General features: G+C 38.0%; 1 protein-coding gene across 2 annotated transcripts in view; it reads left to right on the plus strand.

Moving 5' to 3' along the window:
* Nucleotides 1-546: 546 nt before the first annotated feature.
* The window catches only part of NTF3 (neurotrophin 3), a 48068-nt gene continuing 26673 nt past the window's right edge, over nucleotides 547-21941 (plus strand). For both annotated transcript variants that reach the window (XM_085311280.1, XM_085311279.1), the window contains exon 1: nucleotides 547-740. Coding sequence is in view for 1 of the 2 variants with exons in the window: in XM_085311279.1 (XP_085167405.1) it covers nucleotides 723-740 (18 nt within the window). In the remaining variant the exon portion in view is untranslated. The remainder of the gene's footprint in view (nucleotides 741-21941) is intronic.

Genomic DNA, 21941 nt, shown 5'->3' on the forward strand with positions numbered 1-21941 from the left:
AATATGGATAAGAATATCAACACATGCTGGCAAAGCGTGGTGTGTGCATGCATCTGTGTGAGTGTGCATGTGGAAGTCAGAGAGAGCATGGGGAAGAGAGAAAAGGAGAGAGAGAGAAGGAGAAGAACAGAGAAGGAGAAGGAGAAGGAGAATGGCTAGACCATTAGAGTGCAAATGCAGAGATATTCCTCCAGTAAAATATTGTCTTCTGAGAATCACAGTTCAGAAGAGATGGTTATGATTTAACAAAAGAATTCTCTCAAATGTTGCCTAGTGCTAACACTGTTCCTAATAATACGAAAAGATTTTTCCTGGAAGAAGGATAAAATTATCAATAGCATTAAAAAATGAAAATAGGTACATGATGGCTTTCTTTCGAGCACATAGGAGAAAAATGACCTTTATGACAGTTTTGTCATTTTCAGAAAAATGCCTCATTCTCTGAAATTCCCCAAGCAGGCAAGGTTATTGTAAATGGTAGGTAGGTAGGAAAAGTAGAGCGTGGCAACAAAGGGGTTAATCTGCAGAGCACAGAGCCATCTGGCTGAGCTGGTTTGTTATAATCGAGCAGATTATGTTCACGGGACTCAGAGTTTAAGGTTCCTCTCCCATAGAGCAACTCTGCACAGCCCAGGCAGACCAACTTTGGGACTTTGAATGAACATATTTACATCCACCTTTCTCTTCATGTCGACTTTTCTGGAAACATTCACACGGATGCCATGGTTACTCCTACCACGGTAAGGGAAATTTGACGTTTTCTAATAGGGTCTTAAGAGGGCGGAGAGGGGAGGGGGAGAGAGGGGTTCTTTAAAGAAGTATAATGGGGATGGGGGGGGTGTTGTAAGCAGTAGATCTATCCCAAATGTTACTGCCTTTCGCACTGTGCCTCCTCCTTCACCTAGCCCTGCTGCCCCATAGCTTTCTTTACTCCTGAGTTTCCTCTCTCCTTCTGCTCTACAAGCTGTTGTTAGGTCCCTGGCGGGGAAACAGCAAAGGAGAAATATGAGGTGCAAAAGGAATCTGATTTAAGAGGCAAAAGCAAAGAGACTCTTGATTATGTTTTAAGAGAGAAACCAGCAACTTCAGATACAACAAAAGGAGTTGCAAATCTTGAGCAGGGATTGTGAGAACCAACCTCAGCTTAAGTAGTATGCTCACCCTAAGGGCAAGTTAGAGCCCATGACAAGTGAAGTCCAAATTCCCAGTTACTAGACCTCACATGTCTCAGGTAACTAACTGAACTGGTAGGGTTTTTTTGTGCCAGACTCTGGAAACCCTATTCATGACCTTTGAATCAATCCTCATTTTCCTCAAACACAAATACTAAATTCTCTGGAAGCAACTGGAGATCAAAGGCTCCTCTGCACATCTGTGTCTAGGTGAAAAAGATACGTTCACTTTGTGCTAGAAAGGCAGGAAAACTATTCTTATGCTGCAATTTCCAGCATTTTCTAATTGTCTTCTAGGAATGCAGCACACGACTAATCAACACAGGCACACATAAAGAGGAAAATAGAAAGCTCTTTCTCATCTAAACAGCTGAAATGCAGCTTAAAGCGTCAGTTACTGGCAAGTCTTTATGGAGACACCAAACAGCTATTAGCCAAGAGGGGAAAAAGTCCTTGAATGGTTTAGATAGTTTTCTGATCAGTTCTTAATCCTTCATTAAAATAAACGGGAAAGATCTGTGTTGGTCCTATCTCTTGAACTATAAATATACAGTATCCGGACAGATGGATATTCTGGATTGAATAGGGCTGCTATGCATGCATTCTTTGATTCCTATATTGCAAAACCAGTTATTTAGAGAAGAGTGTGTAGGGGGAGGTGTATTTTTCTTTTCTTTTTAAATAGACAAGGATATGTGCTATATGGTCTGGTTGGTTGTTATGAGCTACAGTACAATTTCTGAGAATGCACTGGGCTCTTTGCTGCTAGGCTTGTGTGATTTGTTGTATGAGGCGTGCAAATGGTATGTAAAGTTTGCCTTTACATTGTGCCTTCAGGAAAATACCCAGACAAATAGGAGAGACATTCTCAGGAACTGAAATACCTGACCTGTGTAAGCGTGTAAGTAGAGGAGTGGTAGAAGAAACACCTATAAATAAGATGTCAAAAAAAAGGAAGATCTAATAATAATTTTTTTTTCCTTTGTGGAAAGACAGACAAAAGCAGCAGAGAAGGAAAGCAAGTTTGGCATGGTTCCAACTGCTTGTAGTAAAGAGACTGGTCACAGATACACATGTCAGTACCAGGAACTGCATGTGTGAGCATGATAGGGGGAGGGAAGCTAGGTACGATTGCAGCTGGATGAACCAAAATATGGGGAGAAGAGGATGTACTAGCAGGGCCAGAATGGGAGTGCTCTGTGTGGGAGGGTGCAGTATGTTGAAGTATGGGATACAGGTAGATTTTTTTTTCCAAGGAAGGAAGAATTAAATGATACATACAAAGATAGACATCAGAAATTAGGAGGGAAGATGCTACATGATGAAAATAAACTGCTTGTATCAAACGCTGTATATTTGGGTACTAAGGGCAAGTGAGCAATGCAAAGGTGGTCAGGATAAAAGGAATAATGCTGCAGGGCAACTGGAAAAAAAAGAGGATCTTTGTGGGTGGAAAGAAGTCTAGAAGCTCAAAGGGGGAAGTAACACACAGGAGGTATGGGGAAAAGGTGAAAACTGGAGGCTGATGAGGATAGAGATAGGAACATGCAAGGTTGCTAGGATCTGCAAGGGGGAGTTAGGGTATGCAGTGGGAGTAGGGGGAGATCAGTGAAAGCACAGGGCACACAGGATGTTTGGAGGAGGAATAAAAATGTGAGCTATTGTATATTTGGAGAAAGGTATGGAAAATAATGAGATACACAATGCTTGTGTGAGGTCTAAAAGAGATCTTCTAAATATCAAGAACTTGACAAGAGGTATTTGCAAGGAAGATGTTACTGTATGGAAGGAAAGGTCTGTGTTGTGGTGGAATACATGCCAAGGAGAGGAACAGGGAGGAAAAAACAAGCAAGATGTGAACTGAATGTGTGATGTAGGGGAAAGTGTATAGGGAGTCATAAAGGTATACAAGGAGGTAATAGTTGGGAGAAATTTCAGAGGAGGGTGGAAGCCTGCTAGAGCCCTGTAGATATTTGGTACCTGGTTATGAGGGAGAGGCAGAACTGAGGAGAAAGCTGTGTAAAGGTGCTGTAAGGAAATGCAAGATAATGATCATTATGTGGGCAGAGTGAACTGTGGCAGGTATATAAAGGTAGGTCTTGAGAAATATGAGAATGAGGAAAATCAAGGGATCTGAATGGCATGTGGACAAAATTAAGGCTGGATTTTGTGCAAAGATACATGGGAAAAATGTGATTTACAGGAAGTATGGGGCAAGACAGCTCAGGGTGAAGGAAATTTAGAGTTGTGCATGGCTTGTGCAGAGAGAACGGTCCAGAAGGGCAACAGTGGCTTGGCCAGAAGAAAGGATGTCTCGTTCTAGGTAGTTGGTATAGGAAGAACAGGAGGAAAAACAGGCAATATGATGCAGGGGCATCAGCTGAGGAAAACAAGAGGAAGTAAGAAATAGTATGAGGTGTGGGTGTGGGTGTGGGTGTCACAACACGTAGGTGAATAAAAAGAGGTGTGTCTTCTGTTAGTAGAATTGAGATGTGAGCTAAGGAGTTTGTGTTAGATACTGACTAAGTAAAGTAGCAAGAGAGAATGGTACAAATGTGTTAGCTGACTAAAGATATAAAGTAGTGGGAGGAAAAGGAATAAAACAGATTACTACTACCTGGAGGGCTTTTTAAGACACATAGTTGTAGCACAGTCAAAGTAAAGTGTGCAGTGTGAGGGGAGGTGAGTGAGTTAGGAGCTGTAGGTCATGAAGTGAAGTGAATGGGAATGATAGTTATGTTATGAGATGGGAGGAACTCAACATGGGTTGACACATGATGGTATGTGAGTAAGGAAGGTATACACCAGTTGTGCTTGTAAGGCCTGTGGAAGGGAAGGTGAAAGAAATGAAAAGTCATGACTAATAAGAAAGCATCGTGCAGAGCAGGCTCAAAGTAAATGAAGGAAGTGCAGGTAAGGATTATAGCCCTAGGTGTGGGGCTTGTAAGAATGAAAGTAGCTTATAGGGGAGGGAAGAGTGATAAAGAGTAGCAAAAGTGAATAAGGGTATAAGCTATCTGTGGTGATCTGCCTCGTGGTTTAAAGGAGGCTGCCTACAACTGCAGAAGGCCATATGCATGCAAGTGTACATGGAAGCAAGAGGGTAGATTGTGAGTTAACTGCAAGGGGGAATCACGTAGGAGGCAAGTGCATACAGTCAGTGAAGACAGGTGCGTTGATGTATGGGATGCTGTTGTCTATGAGTGGACTGGGTGTGTCTGGTAGGCATTGAGCTTACATGATTGGCAGAGTTGCAGAGTAGGACATGTGTTGAGAAAAATACAGCCAGGCTGCAGAAAGAAGCTGAAATCAATGAGTTGTGCGTAAGAGTATGGGTTGTGAAGGACGTACATCTATGTGGAAGTCTGAAATACATATACAGGAAGCTGTGCTGGTGTATAAAATGGCTATGGTAATGGAGAATTACGTAACCACTGCGTTTGTGGTACAACTCTCTGTGCTGAAAAAAGTTATGCAAGAACAAGAGAGGTAAATTTTGTGACTATTAAGAAGCAATGTTTGTGTTGAGAGGAGGGTAGGAAAAGATGACTAACTGAGAAAATGGTTTGATGTGTGGGTAGAGAAAGGATGGAACACATCCTAGATGTGTTTGTCTTCTGTGTGATGTATACAACAGAATGTACTTTAAAGACATAGCAATTTTTTTCCTGAAGAACTACAGAATAGTCCTAAGCAAATCCCATCATGTCTAGCTAAAATATTGCCACCAGCTTCATTTGGAGGCACAGCAATGCACCTTATTTTTACAGTTTACAGGGCTACTGGTAGTTAACAGGGCTACTGGCTAAGCAACAGCTAGGTTAAAGAAAACATAGGAAGTAATGATGCCAGTCAAAGGAAACATGAAAATACCAGCTTTCTCCATGACTGGAAGCTGGTTGAAGGCAGGAAACAGAATATATCTTGGGTGTGAGAGAGAAACAGTAAGGACGCCTTTCCCTTCAAAACATTCTCATATATTGACAACATCTGTTCTGAAATTGTCCAGTTGGCCTAGAGCCTTGGTGTCTTTTTAAGCACTGTCCTACATTGGGTAGAGAAATGCTTATTTACATTCACAGCGGATCAGAAGATTGTGACTAATCCTGTAAGACTTGCATCTGTCTGATACAGTCCAATCACACACAACCTCTCTACTTGAGCACTGCAAGCCTTTGGGCCCAGATCTTATGTAGCGTCAGTTACATAAAAGTTATGGTTTATTCAACAAAAGGATCAATTCTCACCAAAAAATATAGTGTCCAGTAAAATACTTAGCTAATAGACAGGTCATGCTTGCCCATTCATGGGCTATGTTAGGAATCTGTTGTCCTGCTTCATGCACTAATTCACCACTGTAAAGAATCGCATTCAAGATGTTGATCCAGCCTATTTTTCCAAACAGTGCTTGGAATTGCTTGTAGCCAGCAGAAAGCCCCTTTCCCCTGTTGTTGGCTTTCTTCCATGCCAGGTTACAGCCACTGGGATAGTGAAGCTCTTGTCCATGAGGGGGAGATGCGTGACCGCAGCAAGCAGGTCTGGCCTCTGGGATTTAGCAGCTGCCGTGGGCTCAGCTCACTGCTCCCAGCTCAGCCCAGGTCAATGCCCTCGCCTTCAACTTCTGTGCTGCTTCCTCAATGTTTAACTGCATGGAAAAAAAATCAAACTGAGTCATCAAACAGTCAGCTGGCTAGAAAAACAGAAATGAATTGATGAGTACAATTAGTGCTGGATGGTTGCAGAAAGGGGGATCAAAGCATTAGTGTCTGAGCCATGTTCAAATGTCAAGAATATGGAGTATTTATGTCAGTACTATGTCCTTTGTAGTCCTGATACAGCTAGTGAAATCTATCTGCAAAGATTGGAGCATTTAGGTTTCTCTGGGGACACTTGCTGGTGCTAGGGTATGTGCATTCCTCCCTGTGATAATTTGAGGTGGACAGTGGAAATCATAAGCATGTGGGTAGGGATGACAAAGGTAAATGGCAGCTGTTCCTGTGTGGGAGATGTGTACATCTGTCAGTGGGGGATGTGCGGATAAGCTGATTTTTGAAGGGACAGATGGGAAGTGCATACGAGGAGAGGAGTGGCAAGGGTGGATACAGAGGAGCTTCAAGGTTGTGAAGTGTTAGAGTGAATATACAGAGTGAGTCTGTAGGAGAAGAGGACTTCAAGATTGTACCTCCTTAGGAATTAAAAATATATACCATCCATCCAGTTAGGAGTCTCTTTCACGTGCTACATGTAGTCTGGTGCATGAGCAAGCTTATTGAGGTGGCCAGGGGCCCCCTGCCCTTTTAGCGAAGCAGGAATTTGAAAAGATGGGAACAAGAGTATTCTCTTCTCTTTGAATAGTCCCTTTACCTCTCCCGTACCTTGCACACCTCCCCTACACATGCACAAGAGGGGCCTTTTGCAGTCTGGCTTCTCAATTGTTTCTGAAAGTGTGGAAGTGTGTGATGAAGAAGCGTGCAAATGAGGACATTAATGTGTTGGGGCAGGGCAGATGTCTCTACCTGTTGAAATTAAGTTGATTGGTAGTCATCTGGAGCTTAGGAAAGTACCCTGTTGGTTGCATTTCAATGCACAAAGAAGAGACAGCAGTTAATTCCACATTTCCATCAGGCAGTGCTGGACAACCAGAGTGCATGACCGATTATTTTTGTGTCTGTATTTTAGAGGGAGTCATCACCTGCCTAGTCATTCAAATATACAGCTTGCATAAAACAAGTACCATTTATGTTATCTATTACACATCTGTACTGAGGTGGACATTGGGATGAAAAGGTTTTTGAAAGATTACATCCTGCTGAGTATGATTTGTGAGACTCCTCAAATATTTTCTGTGCTTTGCCTGTAGAAGAACAGTAATAAATATCATTTATTGTTTAGATGGTCATTTGTACCCTCCAGCAATAAATTCCTCTCTTTTGGGTTTACCCCTACTATAGCTTTTACATGGTTCATTTTACATTAGCTGAGTTTGCATGTGAGAAAATGTTGATTTAGTGAATTCAGAAATATTTATTTCCAAGCTATGCCCTACAATAACTCATCCAGATTTGCAAGAAGTCTAAATCAATATCTTCAGTTAACTGACACTTAACTAGAGAGCTACAGAATGAAAGTACTCCGTGGTCTGCATGAATTCTTAAAGGCTCATCTACACTTAGGAGTGTATTCAGGTTGTGAATGTGAATTTAAAACCCAACAGCTGCTTCTGAATAACTCTGTGGTTAGACAAGCTCTAAGATAGCATCCTCTCCTGCCTCAGCCATGAGGTGAATAAGCACACCCAGAAGACGAAAGCAGCCTTTATTCTGTTGAAATTCAATGGATTTGGAAGGTTTTTGGTTTCCATTCCAAACCAAGATCAGATGTTATGGTTTTCAGCTATGAAGTGTAGATCTCAAAAATCCACCAGAGACATTTGGACAATTTTACTAGTATACTATCTTTAAGGTCTACTTGTAGTACCACTAGATGCTGAGATCTGCGATAGTATAGTGTCAGAGATACGGGGATAGTGATAAAACTAATGCCTCAGGGGATTAAAATAGATAATATGTAGTCATCTGAGTCAAAAAAAAATGTTCCTTTGATGTGAAGACTACAGTAGAAATATCTAAGAAATGCTTTGGAAGAACATGGAAACATTCATGCCTGTCTGTGTGTCCTTCTTCTATCATTCCCCAGACTTCCCTATCCCTTCCTAGCATGTAAATGGTATACATAAAACCAAACTTTAAGGTTGACATAGAATGACCATTTTAGCAAAAGACAAATTTTATCCTGCTCCAGATCAGATAATAAAAGCATAGTTATTAGGAGGTTCATATAATTTCATGTGCTAGGGTCTTTCATAGATTTGTAAATGCAAAAGTTAGAAAAATGTTTTCAGTTCATTGTTTTGAGCTCCTGTAGTAAGTGCAAAACTATTTCTTTCACTCATTTCTCAAACAGTTTGCACAGACATATTTTAAGTGATTAATTTTTGAAATGAATGATGCAGATGCTTCAGTAATTTAATAAATTTCCAGGCAAGGATAGTTTTTCCCTACTGTTTATTGTATGTTCTTCCACTTAGATCCTCCTAGATCCTGAGCAACTCTTTTATTAACTAAACATGCAGGAACTGGAATACTTAAATACATGACACAAGATATCTCTCTTTGTTTAACCACATTCTTTGCCTTACAGAGTGCATTTGATTTTTTTTTCTTTATGCCTTTCTTCTATATTTTTAATCATGTATGTTTCAGTTTTCTGATTTCCCTTAATATCGTCCACATCTTTGTGGTACTGCAGCGTCCAAGACTAAAGGTGATCCAAAAGCAGGAAACCTTTTCCATCTCTTTATCTGATTACGTATTGTATTTGTACTTACCATTTGTAATTATACTACTTTTTTTTGCATTCTCTGTCTCTTCTCTTTCCTTCTTCCTTCACAATAAAAGAACCTCAATATCATATTATGTAATAAATCCACCACAATAAATTATTGCTTAAATCTAGCTAGCCTAGCTAATTTCCAATATTACTCCTTTTCAGCTTTCTCCTAGCCATTTAATATTGTTGCTTTGAGTTGATTTTTCCCCAATTTATTATCTTGCTCTTTTCCAATCTGAGTCTCCTATTTTCTGTCTATTTTTATAAGCACTTTCCATCCCTCTATGTAGCAACATTTTTTTTTCTATTCTTTCTAATCATTTGCAGCACATTCCTTCTCTACTGTTCTAATTCCAGACAGGTTTACTTCGTAACACTGTCTGATTGTCCACAGCTGAAAAGGGTGGTAGGTCACCAGACACTACTCCAGCATTAATAGTCTCCAGCAAGCTGTTTTTCCAGCTTACATTCAGTTCTGAGTCCACGGTTGTTTTGCAGTGTATATGGAAGGCAGGCATGTGTGGGACTTGGGTGTGCATGTGTATGTGTGAACTGGAGAGGAAGAGTCAACATGTGAGCATGCCATGAGAATAGTGCATCTATCACATTATTCCATATTCCTCTTTCTGGCCTTCCTAATGTTCTCTTTGCTCTCCCTTTAGGTAGTATAACACTGCCACCATTATGTCTCATTGTTGCATTGGCCAACTCATTACTCCTCTTGGAATTTTTCTCCAAACTTCTGCCTGCTTTCCTGTCAGAGATTCAGGCATCTTGTCATCACATTTGCAGTGCTGACTAACTCGTCCACCTCAGCTCTGCCACTCAGGCAAACTGTAGCTGCTTACATGCCAGTTTCCCTCAGAAATTGTTCCACCTAGGCCTTCCTGAACATAACTGAGAGGCCCCACAATTCACCCCACTTGCTTGTCCTTCACCTTCATCTCTCTTAAGCATCAGTTTCTTTTGTAACACTGGGAAACAAGTTGACATACACTTATGGAAGTGACTAGTAACTGCAAATAGTTTATACAATAATTTTGTCTATTCTAAGAAGGGAAATTCATTTAATTCTCCTTATGGGATTTTTTTTGGGGGGGGAGGAGGGGCTAACTAAGGTGTGATTCACAGCATGGAAGTTTAAAAGCCTCTTGTTCTTTAGACATCCAGTAAGAAAACCAGTGCCTCCAGAAAGCAGCACAAAACCTGTTACGTTGCAAACCTAAAGTTAGGTTGTGTGAGGACTTTCTTACATCTATATTTAACCACATCTTAACATGATTTTGACATCTTAGTTAGGGATGTGGTTGGAGTATCTGATTTTGTTGCACTTAGGCTTGTTCCGTCTTGAAAATAAGTTAGATGTATTCCTGAAAAGACTAATTTTTAACTGTTAGAGCCCACTTGAAAGAATAATATTCTGCTGGCAAAGACAATTAGAAAATTACAGGAGTTAGATTTCACATCAGTTGAATATTTGTTATTCAGGTTTCTCTTTTAATCAGCTTCAGTTGACTTCTAGACCCTCAAGACTTCGGACAAAATAAACATCTTAAAAAAAATCAAAAAAAAATCAAAAAATTGAGGAAAGGAAATTTTCATCTGTTGAGGGATGAATGCAAAGTAAAATTCTTAGGCAAGTGAGAACTTCAGTGTCACTAAAAAATCTCTTTGCACAGGGAACATCTAGCAGCACCATGGAAACATTGCAAAGTTGAAAGCAGCTGTAGTTAAAAACACTGTGATGTTAACACAGCTGAGGACTATCATGTTTTGCAACATGATGGTCCTAAACTCCAGAAAACAGAATCTTCAAAGATAGAGCTGACTTCTTTATTTAAAGTTAACTGGAGTTTTAGTATGTATACTAATAGAAGCAGAAGCATAATTAATCCAATACTAAGAGGATCTGAAAGTCCCACAAAATAGATTTTTACAAATATTTACAGCCCTGTGAATAAGAATGTGAATACTTACACTTTAAAAGTTTTTGTGTTAAAAAACAGTCACTCTTTCTGCTCAGGCTTGTTTGATGAGTACCAGCATTTGCCAAACACATCCTACACTTCTTGGAGTGACCTGCAAGGCATTTGCATATAAAGCAGGGCTCATAATAAAGGATGTTAGAGGTTGTTCTCTGGCCTGAGGTCTCATGGCACACTGTGCCATAGGCAAATAAGACCATCTGAAACTCTCCTCCCTCCCAGAACAGATACAGTAATATCCTATTTGCTTACTGGAAGTTGTCTGTGCACTGTAGTCCTCCCCAAACTGTTTGAAAGAACCATTAGAGTGCATGGGCCAAAACTTAGCAAAGGAGCATGCTTATAGCAGGTCTGTGCTTGATGCTGTATCCTAGCCCCGCTTTATTTATTAGTGTAGATGTCACTTGAAAGTCAGCCCTGATTATAATGGCAATGTGTGTGAGGAAGGTAGAAAAAGCCAGGATGAAGTAGTGTTGGTCTGGTTGCTTCTTTTAACAGATGTGATTTGCAACAGACAATTTTACTTAGTGAAAATCTTTTTGAGAGAGATGGCAAGTGTCTTACCACATCAGAACTCCTTTAGGAAGCATTGTCTTTATATTTCTTTCTTCCTGACTGAGTTCTATATATACCTAGAAAACATGTTGGATCTATCTGTTAGTACAAAAGATACTCATTAAGTGATTTGGAGAGACTTTTATTTTTCTGCAGAGAAGTTGCATTTTCTGTATTCGAAGCGTTTTTCTTTTTAAGTTAGAAGCACTCAAAACCCATATTTAATTTTTTATTCTGAAGAGTAGCAATTGCAGGCTCTAAGAAAAGCAGAACAAACTTTACTTCTACTACAAATTGATGGACTATTTCCATTAAAAACTCTACAACTAAAAAGAAAACCATCAAGAGTTAAATTTTATCTTGGGAAGCCAAAGCTGCTTTTCATATCTGCTAGATTAGGGAGCGGTCTTCATGATCTTAAACTTAAAAGAGTTTGCATTTTGAGGATACAGATTTTTTCTTTCAAGTCCAGTGGAATATTCTCACTTTTCTAATTTTTCTCATTTTCTGCCATTTCTCTTGTAGAATCTTTATTTACTGTCTATTTTACTCATCATCACCAATTTATTCTCATTTGTCTCATCCTTTTGAAATTAAAGCTGATAACTTTTCAATGTTTGCTGTCCTTTGAACCATCCTTAAGCAAATCTGATTTTTTTTATTTGTTCTTTGGTGAGTTAATCTACTTCTCTTAATCTTTCTGTAAGTTTCTGGTATGGATTGTGCCTTTACTGATCCAGTATATCCACTAAACTCTCTGCATTTATTCCTGATAAATGATTATGAATAAACAACAAATGAATAAAAATGATTCCGCACCAACATTGCAGAAGCAGGAGGCCTCAGCTAAGCAAGTGCTGAAATTCATCTGACAACAGGCCAAATTCTGACCTCAACTACATGCAGGCAATGCCACTGAAATCAATGAGACTGTAATCAAACCTTATATTTGCCTCTAGGTGTTCATTTTATCAAAATCTTGGAGGTGTCTCCGAAGTTTTGAAGTACATTGAATCATAGAAATCAGAGAGAGCAAGAGAATATGTTTGAATTAGATAATTGGCATATTTGATTGGAAAAATTGAAGAAAACCCATTTCTTTGCCAATTCTTCATAAACAAACGATTCCCCTGACACTGTCCATCTTCAACTAAGTCCCTTAGTTGAAGACATGAAATGAAGCTAAAAAAGTTGGCAAGTTTCCCACTTGCTCGAAACCTTAGTCTTTGTTGACCTGTATATTGAATGTCTAGAGAAAAGAATCAGCCATAATCTGGAAAATTGGTATCTGCAGGGACAAAACCAAAAATGTCTATTGAGTTGGAAAAACCCAGAGCATGACACTGTTCCCTCACAGGGTGCTGTGAAAGTTGCTGATGTTGCAAGGTCAAGTGGAGATTACTCAAAACTGGAAAATCAAAGCCAACAAAATCCATCATCTGATGAAGTATATTATCTCCTAATATGATCTGTGTTCCTAACAGTCCAACAGGCCAGGTAGCATACTGTTCAAAGCTCTATCATGTCTAATTTTCAATTCTTCAAGTCAACACATTCCACTAAGAATCTTCATAATGTCTCACATTCACATCCAGTGCTGCTCATTACTATAGTACTTGAGTTCTTTTCCATGTAAAAGTTCTTAGTAATAGCAGATTCCTGGGTGGTTTTAGGGTAGCCTGGCAAATGATGTCTTTAGACTACAATTTTGATTTCATTTTTTTCATTACTTAAATTCTAGAAGAACTTTTTTGTGATGATACTCCTTGGGGGAAAAGTGAAAGTAAAGAAGAGCATCACTGATGAAAATCTAATCCTTAGAATTAATAGAAATATATTAATAGACAATCTGTCCTTGGAGAACAACTCTTTTTCAACAAAAAAGGGCTCAGCAGCATTTCCCAAAGACAGCTAGGATATGCCTGTAGCCTGGCAGCAACTGGTAACAGAGATCCCCAAAGTAATTTCATACAAGCTGGCACGCCTACACAAGTCTCAAGGAGACTCTCTGTGATCCTCCAACACCTCCCAATGCTTCTGTATCAGAGTTTTCCTTCAGATAGTCCAATAAGTTTGATTATTTTATTTTTTATTCATAAATGGATCCTTAAAAATTTTGTTATTGTAATTGCTCTGTGAATTTTCTCCAGATTAGTTGCTTTTTTATTTATTTATTTTGGTAGCACAGGCCCTCTTATAGACTTCCCAGGAGCATCCAAAATGAGTTTTTCGTTACCTAGAAGGTTTGTATTGGTGATTTTGGTGTTTTTCTTTGTCTTTTCACATCCATTGGTTTCCACTACCCCTCTGCTGAATTTACTTGAAAAGTAAATTGCTAATTCTAGAGATAACTAACAAACAGAGGCCTAATTCTGATCTCACTTACATAGCAGAAACTTAATGGACCACCAGGTTGTTCCTCCTGGGTCATCAAAAATTTATACCAGAATCAAGACCTGAGAACTCTATATACAAACTATTGCAAATAACCCAGGGAGATGAGGTTGATTACTTCTATACAAAATCTTTTACTAATGTAGAAAGAAAATCTGGACTACTGAAATTTCATCTGAAATTCTGCTCTAATCTGGCTACTGCTAGATGGTATCAAGTGTTATCTAATTGCAAGTCTGATATTGCTTTTTTCTTTTTTCTATTTTTCTACTTTTCTTTTTTCCTTTTTTTTGCTTACTCCTTTTACAAACATGTGCATCGTGATGGCTTTTTCAATGTTTTCATCCATGGATTTCATGAGTTATCTCAGGAAAAACCTGAAAAAATGAAACTAGGCATTTTACATTTGACCTAAGGCAAATAATCATAGATGTCATTACTAGCCTTCCACAGGGATGTGATCCAGATTATAGGATTTGAAAAGAAGCTCAAAGATCCTTCTAAAAGTTACCATATGTTTTATCAATTTCATTTTTTTCTCCCTTTTTCTCATTGAAAAGGAATAGATGGAAATAGAAGTAAATTCTGCCATCTGGAGAGACTGGAAGATTAGTATGAAAAGAGCTAGATGTCAAGCTTGTTCAGCTACTAGCCGATGTTTGCCAAACACCAAAATCAAAATCTGGTTTCAACAAGGGCTGAATGAAGCTAAAAATAAATGATATTGGAAAAGCCTCTTCTCAGCATCTTCTTATCATTTAATTGTTCAGCTCACTATCCTGAAAACAAAGTAGTACTACTCAGAAAGTCAGAACAATCCATTTGAAGTTTAACCACTTATATCATGGGAAATTCTCTCTGCCTTGGTCTTTCCTATACTACATTTATCATTGCACTTTGGATTCTAGTTAGAGTACATTAGCCATGTCATAATTTTTAATATAATGCCAATTACAATTTTAATGGATAATTTGGATGTTTTGTTATAGCAAATTTTAATTAAAATCTTGCACCTATATGTCTTCTTTTAAGTGAGAAATCCATTCATAGCTTGCTCTTTCCCTGAATGGTGTCTCATCAACTAACTCTACTATTTTATGTTTTGAAAATTGGATTCTTTCTCTTTTTCCTTCTTTTTTGGCAAACGTTGAATTAACTTTTATGTCTCTACAGACCTATCTTTGTTCAGATACGATTGCACAGAAACAAGAAACTACTTAGGAAGAAATTATTTTCTGTGTCTATGTTTTGCCATTCGATTTACTAATACACTGTTTTTCATACTGTGTGTGTTTGTGTGCATGTGTGTGTGTGCATGCATACTGACTGTACACAGAACAACATTATAGATCTCATTACCTTTATCTGAATAGATTTTCTGTTTCCTCTTTACAAGGCGATTGTAAGAATTCACAATACTTTTGCTTTTAATCTTTCGACTGCATAAGCAGGTATCTTATTCTAAACTTTCTACTGAATGATGGATATTAGTGAGACTGGTAACACATAGGCAACATTTTTTTTCTGCAGAATACACAAAAAACTTTGTTCTGAGTTCTGGGAAGTGGCTCTTGTGTTGTGAATTTACTCTTTTAAACTTGTTTTGTGTGTGTATTTATCTTCCTACAACTAAGGTATTGCAGTTCTATATCCATTTGTCTCTACCTACTTCTCTGTAAAAAATTTAGTTTGTTATCTCTCACCTTAAATTCCAGGGATGACCTTGGAATAAAATGCCATCAATTATATAATGTTCCTAGAAATCTTTTCAAATGGTTTCCTGTCATTTCAAGTTACACTTTAACTTGTGCAAAAAAGCACAGATTGTAAGTCATAAAGGTTTAATTTGGATTCAAGGTAATTTTCCAGCTACTAGATATAGAATGGTATTTCCATTCAGTCAGTTCCTTAGTTTCTTGGTAAATACCCTCAGTCTTTTTATCACTTCCATTTGAAGAATAATTTGACTTCATGGTTGCAAAACAATTCTTTCTAAAAGCTGGAACTGTATCAGCTGATATTTTCTCCCATACATTATGTAATTCTTTGAGCTTCTTTAACAAGTTGACTTTGTCAAGTTGCCTTTTTGTCTTTTTGCCTTTTGTCATCATTCATTTCATTGAATACATTCCTTTTTAGGACTTACTTACTTCTCCTCATCTTAATATTCTGTATTGATCCAGTTAGGTCTGGGCCATGTGCAGCAGTTCCTGCACTATCCAAATTTGTGCAAATATCCATGAAATGTGGCTTGGTATTCATAGTTTGGCAGTTCTATGTAGGTCATCTGCCAAAAAGAGGCAGGAGCCTTATCAGAAGGAGACAGGAAATTCTCAAGCAAATTTGGAGTTACCTTTTGAGTTAGGAGTGTTGACAGCCACAGATCCCCTCTGTCTGGCAGCTATCAATTCCTCCCATTATGGTCACAGAGTAGATCTAAATGTCTTCAATTTTGGCTGGAGGAGAAGATATGTTCAAGATTTGGTTCCCCAGAGTCCAATCTAATTCTGCATTTCTGGTCCTGACTTAGATCCAAAAGTTCAAGGAGCATATTTCCTTGTTCCAGAAATCTCGGAGCAGCATCTGTTGCTCATGAAAGATTTTGACTCAGGATGGTAGAAATTTTGAAAAATAGCTGGCAAGATTGTGACATTGTCAAGTCATATATAAATTGAGTTCTCATCTATACTTTATCTACATCCAAAATACTGCTTAGGAAGTACTAGAGATGCTGCTGAAAGTTAGCAGGCTGTTTCCTCCTCAAGCGTCAGTGCTGTTTTCATCTTTTACTCATCCATGCATCACTAAGCGTACCAGATAATTAAATAGCTGTGATCAACCCTAATCATGAGGATACTCATATCTTTTTATTACTATCTTGTATGATTGCTTCAGCACCACACAATACAGACACTAGTAAGAATATGAACAGATAGAAGGTGAATAGTAGTTTTTCTTAAAGTGGAAAACATATTTGCCAACAATTTGCCACTAAATTATTCTGTCCCTACTGGTAGTTTCAGTTATTCCCACAGACTCAGCTCATAAATATTGGATGTTTGCCTAGCTGGGAAATTGCACTTTCATTTTCAACACCTGTTATGTGCTAGACTAGGACCAATTACCCTTCTCCAATGATGGGATACTCACTACTAGAATTGTTACACATGGTTGTTAAAAATGTGGTTAATTTATATCCCAGTTTTACATTTCTTGAAAGGTGACTTCAGTTTATTGATAATTTTGAAGTGTGATTGGGATTTCTACTCAATTTTGTTTTTTTGTACAACAAAATAACCATGGTCACATCTATCTCATGCAGACATAAAGATTTTACACTGTTTTATATAAACCCAAGTTCGGATTTTCTTGACCAATATCTCCTTCTACACCCACTCCTTCACAGTGTGCTTATTAATGGCTACTTTTCAATATAAAAGCAGTTGCATTTCTACAATGTTCGATGTATAAAGGGTATGAAGAATTCAGGAGTTCTACTGCGGTATTATGTAAACAGGATATTTTTGATATTTGTAATTATATGTGGTGGCACACACAATTATTTTTAGAAACTCTGAAACCAGCATTATATTTTGTTTGTTGAATCTCAGTACTAATTTCAGTAAGACAAATTCAGGGCTAAATCTATTCTGTGTCAGGCTGGCAAACCTGGATTTCTGCCCATACGCAATGTGGGTTCAGAAACAGTACAGTATCTTGGACTTTTCTTATACCAGGACAACTAAATATGCAAATGTAGAGCTATATCCCACTAGCCTTGTCAGAATACCCTGAAGTTCAGTGTCCCCTTAGTACCCTGCCCTATAAGTATATTATTCTCAGCCTCCTACTTACCTTAAGCCTGAGGGCAGCACAGGGGCCTTTGGTGACATGCTTTATAATTTTAGGATTTATTCAGTAATCTATTTCTTTATCTCACATTCAAACTGACTGGCTATTTTTATACATTTTTTAATACAAATGAAGTTGGTAACCACAAAATTAAGCTTTGTATTCTCTCCTCACTTTTATTCACTGCAAAGCATATCCTCTCACTTTTTTTTTTCTTCTGCCTATTTTTCACTTCCCAATGAGTTTACACAGACAATGAATCAGAAGTAGACATTTTCATAAAGTGAAATAACATCACAGCATCTCTGTTCAAGTTTTGTCACCTATTAATATAAATTTGCAAATACATACTTGTACATGAGATGCGCTTCTCTCTCCTTCTGTAATAGTCCTAGCATTCTCAAAAGGAAAAAGATCCCACCAAGGCAATCATACAGACTCATAAATGGACATGGAAAGAACACCATTCCTTTGCACTCAAACTCTTCCTTGTAAGTAAGCATCTGTTTATCTGCCCTGTTCTCAATGACCTCCAGTGATAAAAACATTTCCCAAGCAATCTGTTCCAATGTTACAGAATCTCTCACTGTTAGAAAGAGATCCTGCACCTGCTCTAATCCTGATCCTTGAACCAAGCCAACCTAACCCTACTGTAGTGTCATGGAAGAGGGTCAAAAATCTGTTCAAGCAATCTGAGCTCATCATCACTGTGGGAAACCTACATGGCAAGATCTATAACACATGAACTGTGACTTTTCTCATATAAAATAGCATGTCAATGCCATATACAAATGCCACTAAGCTATGAAGCAAGAAGATTGGATACAGGCTGCTAGTTGCAATCTCACATTCCTTTTCATAGACAGTCAAGAACAAATTCAGTTGCTTCAATGTCTAGAGTCATTTGAGATGCCTGAGATAGCCACACAAAGCTAGTATACATGATCCAGCCTATCGAAGACCCACGCTCTCCAAGAGCAGCATGCCTTATTGGAGGCTGTGCAGAATCCCCTTGGGTATCTCAAATGGCAGCAGACACCAAAATGTGGGCACCTGAAGCAAATCTTTAGCTCCTTGTGAGAATTACAAGGCAAATGCTTTTTACTATACTATCTACTATGTTGATGGAGTTTCTGAAAACATCTACCCCAGTTATCAGGTTTTCTTGGCTCACATCTTATCATTTTCCTCATGAAACAACCACTTAGAAACACAGGCATAAATATAATCCCTAGCCTGTAACCAACCTACATTAGTAGTAGGATTTGGGTAGAAAGATAACACAAGTCTACTGGGCAGACTAATATCTCTTCTGTGTATTATGATCTCTTTTACTCTCAATTGTGATGTTCAGCATATTTTTCAGGTTCCCATTTCAGCTTCTTCCCCATTTCTTAATGCTTCTTTAGTGTTAAGGTCCACAGCACTGTGCAAAGCCTCACTCATTAATTCTCATAGTTGCATCCTGTAGGCAGGACTCCTCATCCACATGGTACAATTGTGGAAAACAGAGACACAGAGTTAAAATTACCGAAGAGTGCAGCAACGGAAGATTCCTGAACTCAGTAGATTTGCTGCTGCAGCCTTCAAGAAGTATGGATCTTGTTTACAGCTGGCAGTAGAATAAAGATGAAAGTGCAGTTTCCTGCCTCCTAGATGGATTGAAATAAACCTTGCAGTGCACTGGACTAGGAGAGTACATAAGCAGCAGGAGTCATCTCAGTGGAGGTTGGGCGGCATATAAATTTTACTGTGGCCATCTCAACAGTAACACATTTATCTGCTGTGTTCATTCCTCCAGATTATGCTAAAGGTTATCACTATTCTAGCTTTTACACTAGTTTCAAACATTTACCCAAAAATCATCAGAGATATGGTACTGTACTTTTTCTTGGAACTTTTGTACATTTACTGTCTTGCATGACACATATCTATATTATTACTGGATATTGATAAGAATAAAGAAGGAAATATTTAACAGACATAAACAAGCACTATACTTAGCATGTGATTTATAAGTTTAAAATGGAGTCCAAATGCTAGTGCTGGGAGCTTTGTAAAATTAATATGCAGCAATATGTTCTGCATCACCACTAAAAAATGAAAAATTAAACATTACTTCCATTTGCTTAATTACAATGAATATCTTAAATAGCTTATGAATTACTAAGATGTATTTTCATGACAAACTAAAAATAAAATAAAATTAAATTAAATTAAAAAAGAAAAAACCTACAAGAAAAATTAAGTGTGTTTGCTTCACAAGAATTTTCTAGTCAGAGACCAGCATGTGCTTACACCATCTCAATGGAGTCTGGTCCAAGACAAGACAAAACAAAGCATTGCAGTATACACAAAAGCAAATGAGTTCACTGGGAAAGTCTCTTGCAGGTCAGTCCTGGAAGGCAAAGGAGATGATTTCCATTTTCATCCATCTCCAAAATAATCACTTGGGAGCATTTCAGAAGGTTAGATTAAGTGGTTTCACTAGAAGAGGAAAGCAATAGGAATACTTTCCAATGTCAAACTTCAGCATGTGACAGGTAAAACTGGTGCATTTTATGCAGAATGGGAATAAGGCAGAGGAAGGGGAGTTTTCATATAAAAGAAGAGAATAAACAAAAAGAAGTTCCCTTCAGAACAAACAAAAATAAAATTTTGTAAATAGTCTTAAATGAAAACCACATAGCCACACTCAAAGGAAAGATAATGGAAAAGTTCCTATGGACTTCAGTGGATTTGCAAGTTATATTAAACTTTTAGGGCCAGTAGAGAAGCTTATGGATAGGCTGCTGACATTTGGCTAGAAGGGTATCCAATTCTGTTCACTTTATTCTATGAATAACACCATTAATTAATCATATACCTATGGGGTCACTACCCCACATGGCCTGTGCMATGGAAGAACCTAGGCAGGCTTTGCAGTGGTGAGAGTTCTAGTTCCTCTCCCCTTCACAATCATTGTGAAGGAGAAGCAGAGATAGAAAGCAAAATATTATTGTTAAATCATTGGTGATAGAAATCAAGAGGGAGAATAAGCAATGCTAGCTGGTGAAGTTATGGTGCTTGAGGAAATATGAAGAATTGCTGAGACGGAGTGCTTACAGAAAAAATCCTACAGCTCATATTTGTATTGTGTATTTATAAAGTCCTGGAACTTAATTTTATAGGGTTTCTGATGAATGGCTGTGCTGCATTTCAGCTCCAAGTATATTGAACTTACTGTAATGGAACTGAGCAAGAAATACGCTAGCCAAATATGAACACTTCTACTGGACTATGATTTAAAGATAGTTTATTGCTTAAAGGCACTGCTGTGGGGCCCTGCTTATTGTACAAGCAGAGTTCACATCCAACAGAGGGTCTCCCAGAAGCCTTCTTAAAATCAGTGTCAGAGGTATTTTTGTCTCAGATACCTACATGGCACATGAGATAAAGAACAAGGAAAAAAGCTGTGCTTTCTCCATCACTTTTACATAAAAATAGGTGCAGCTCCTGTTGATGTATATATTTTCCTAATTATGTATTTATGTCACTTTAATGACAGTATCTTCTAGGATCATGGTCAAATGCTCAATTTTCTTATGCGGGTGTTGTATGTCAAGTGCTCCCACACTATGCTATTTCAGATTAGTGGTGTTTCTTCCACACTTTAAAAGAAGACATCTGTGATTATGGCTGGCAAATGACGACTTAATTGTTGACTCTCATAATAATATAGTAAAAAGCAGTCTCATTCTGTTGAGATGGGAGTCACTTAGTTAAAATCAGTTCTTATGGCTATTATGGTTTGTGAGGCAAATATTGATGCCCGTAATCTCCAAGTGTGCCAACTGTAGTCAATGAAAGTGTGTGTGTGTGTATATATATATATATATATACATATATATATCATAATTCAAAAAAAAGTATGAGAAAAATGAAGATTTGCCAACATGGAGAGAAAGTTCCACAGTCCCTTGGGTTGTCATCTTCCCAGGTAATGCAGCCTTCAGCTGCAGATTCAGCTGTAAGATGGACACAATGGCAAAATATTTTAGAAGGTGCAAACTCTCTCCAATTCCAAAGCTGATATGTGACAGCCCTTCTTGCCACAATTACGTCTCATAAAAATAGAACAAACTATTGATAACCATTGTTGATAATACAAATCTATAGAAAACATCAGTAACATTTATACTCCCTGTAAAAGTGTAGGAATTAAGGTAGCTGAATCTGTTTCATCTCTGTTTTAACCTTTCTAAACTTTTAATATATGCAAAGTATGAATATGAAGCTATCTGCAAAATTTGGAAACAGTCAGACTCCTTCTCTTAAAAGAATAGTCTCTTCTTTCACATACAAATAACAACGTAAAAAGCCCCCACACAGCCCACCCCACAGGAAATCTTGGAAAGCTGAATTTGCAACTAAAAATTGATACTGAAGAATTGTTTCTAACAAAGATTTTCTCTTTTGGTAGTTTGGCTTTGTATTTTTTAAAACAATAAACAATTGCAATGATGCTAGTTTATTAAATAGCCCCAGTCCAAAAAATATGGAGGTATATATTGCTGAAATTCATTTAATTACACTTCTGCAACATAATGACCTT

This window comes from Rhea americana, unplaced genomic scaffold, assembly GCF_003343005.1.
Source record: "Rhea americana isolate MKP2758 unplaced genomic scaffold, rheAme1 scaffold_338, whole genome shotgun sequence".
Taxonomy (NCBI): Eukaryota; Metazoa; Chordata; class Aves; order Rheiformes; family Rheidae; genus Rhea; species Rhea americana.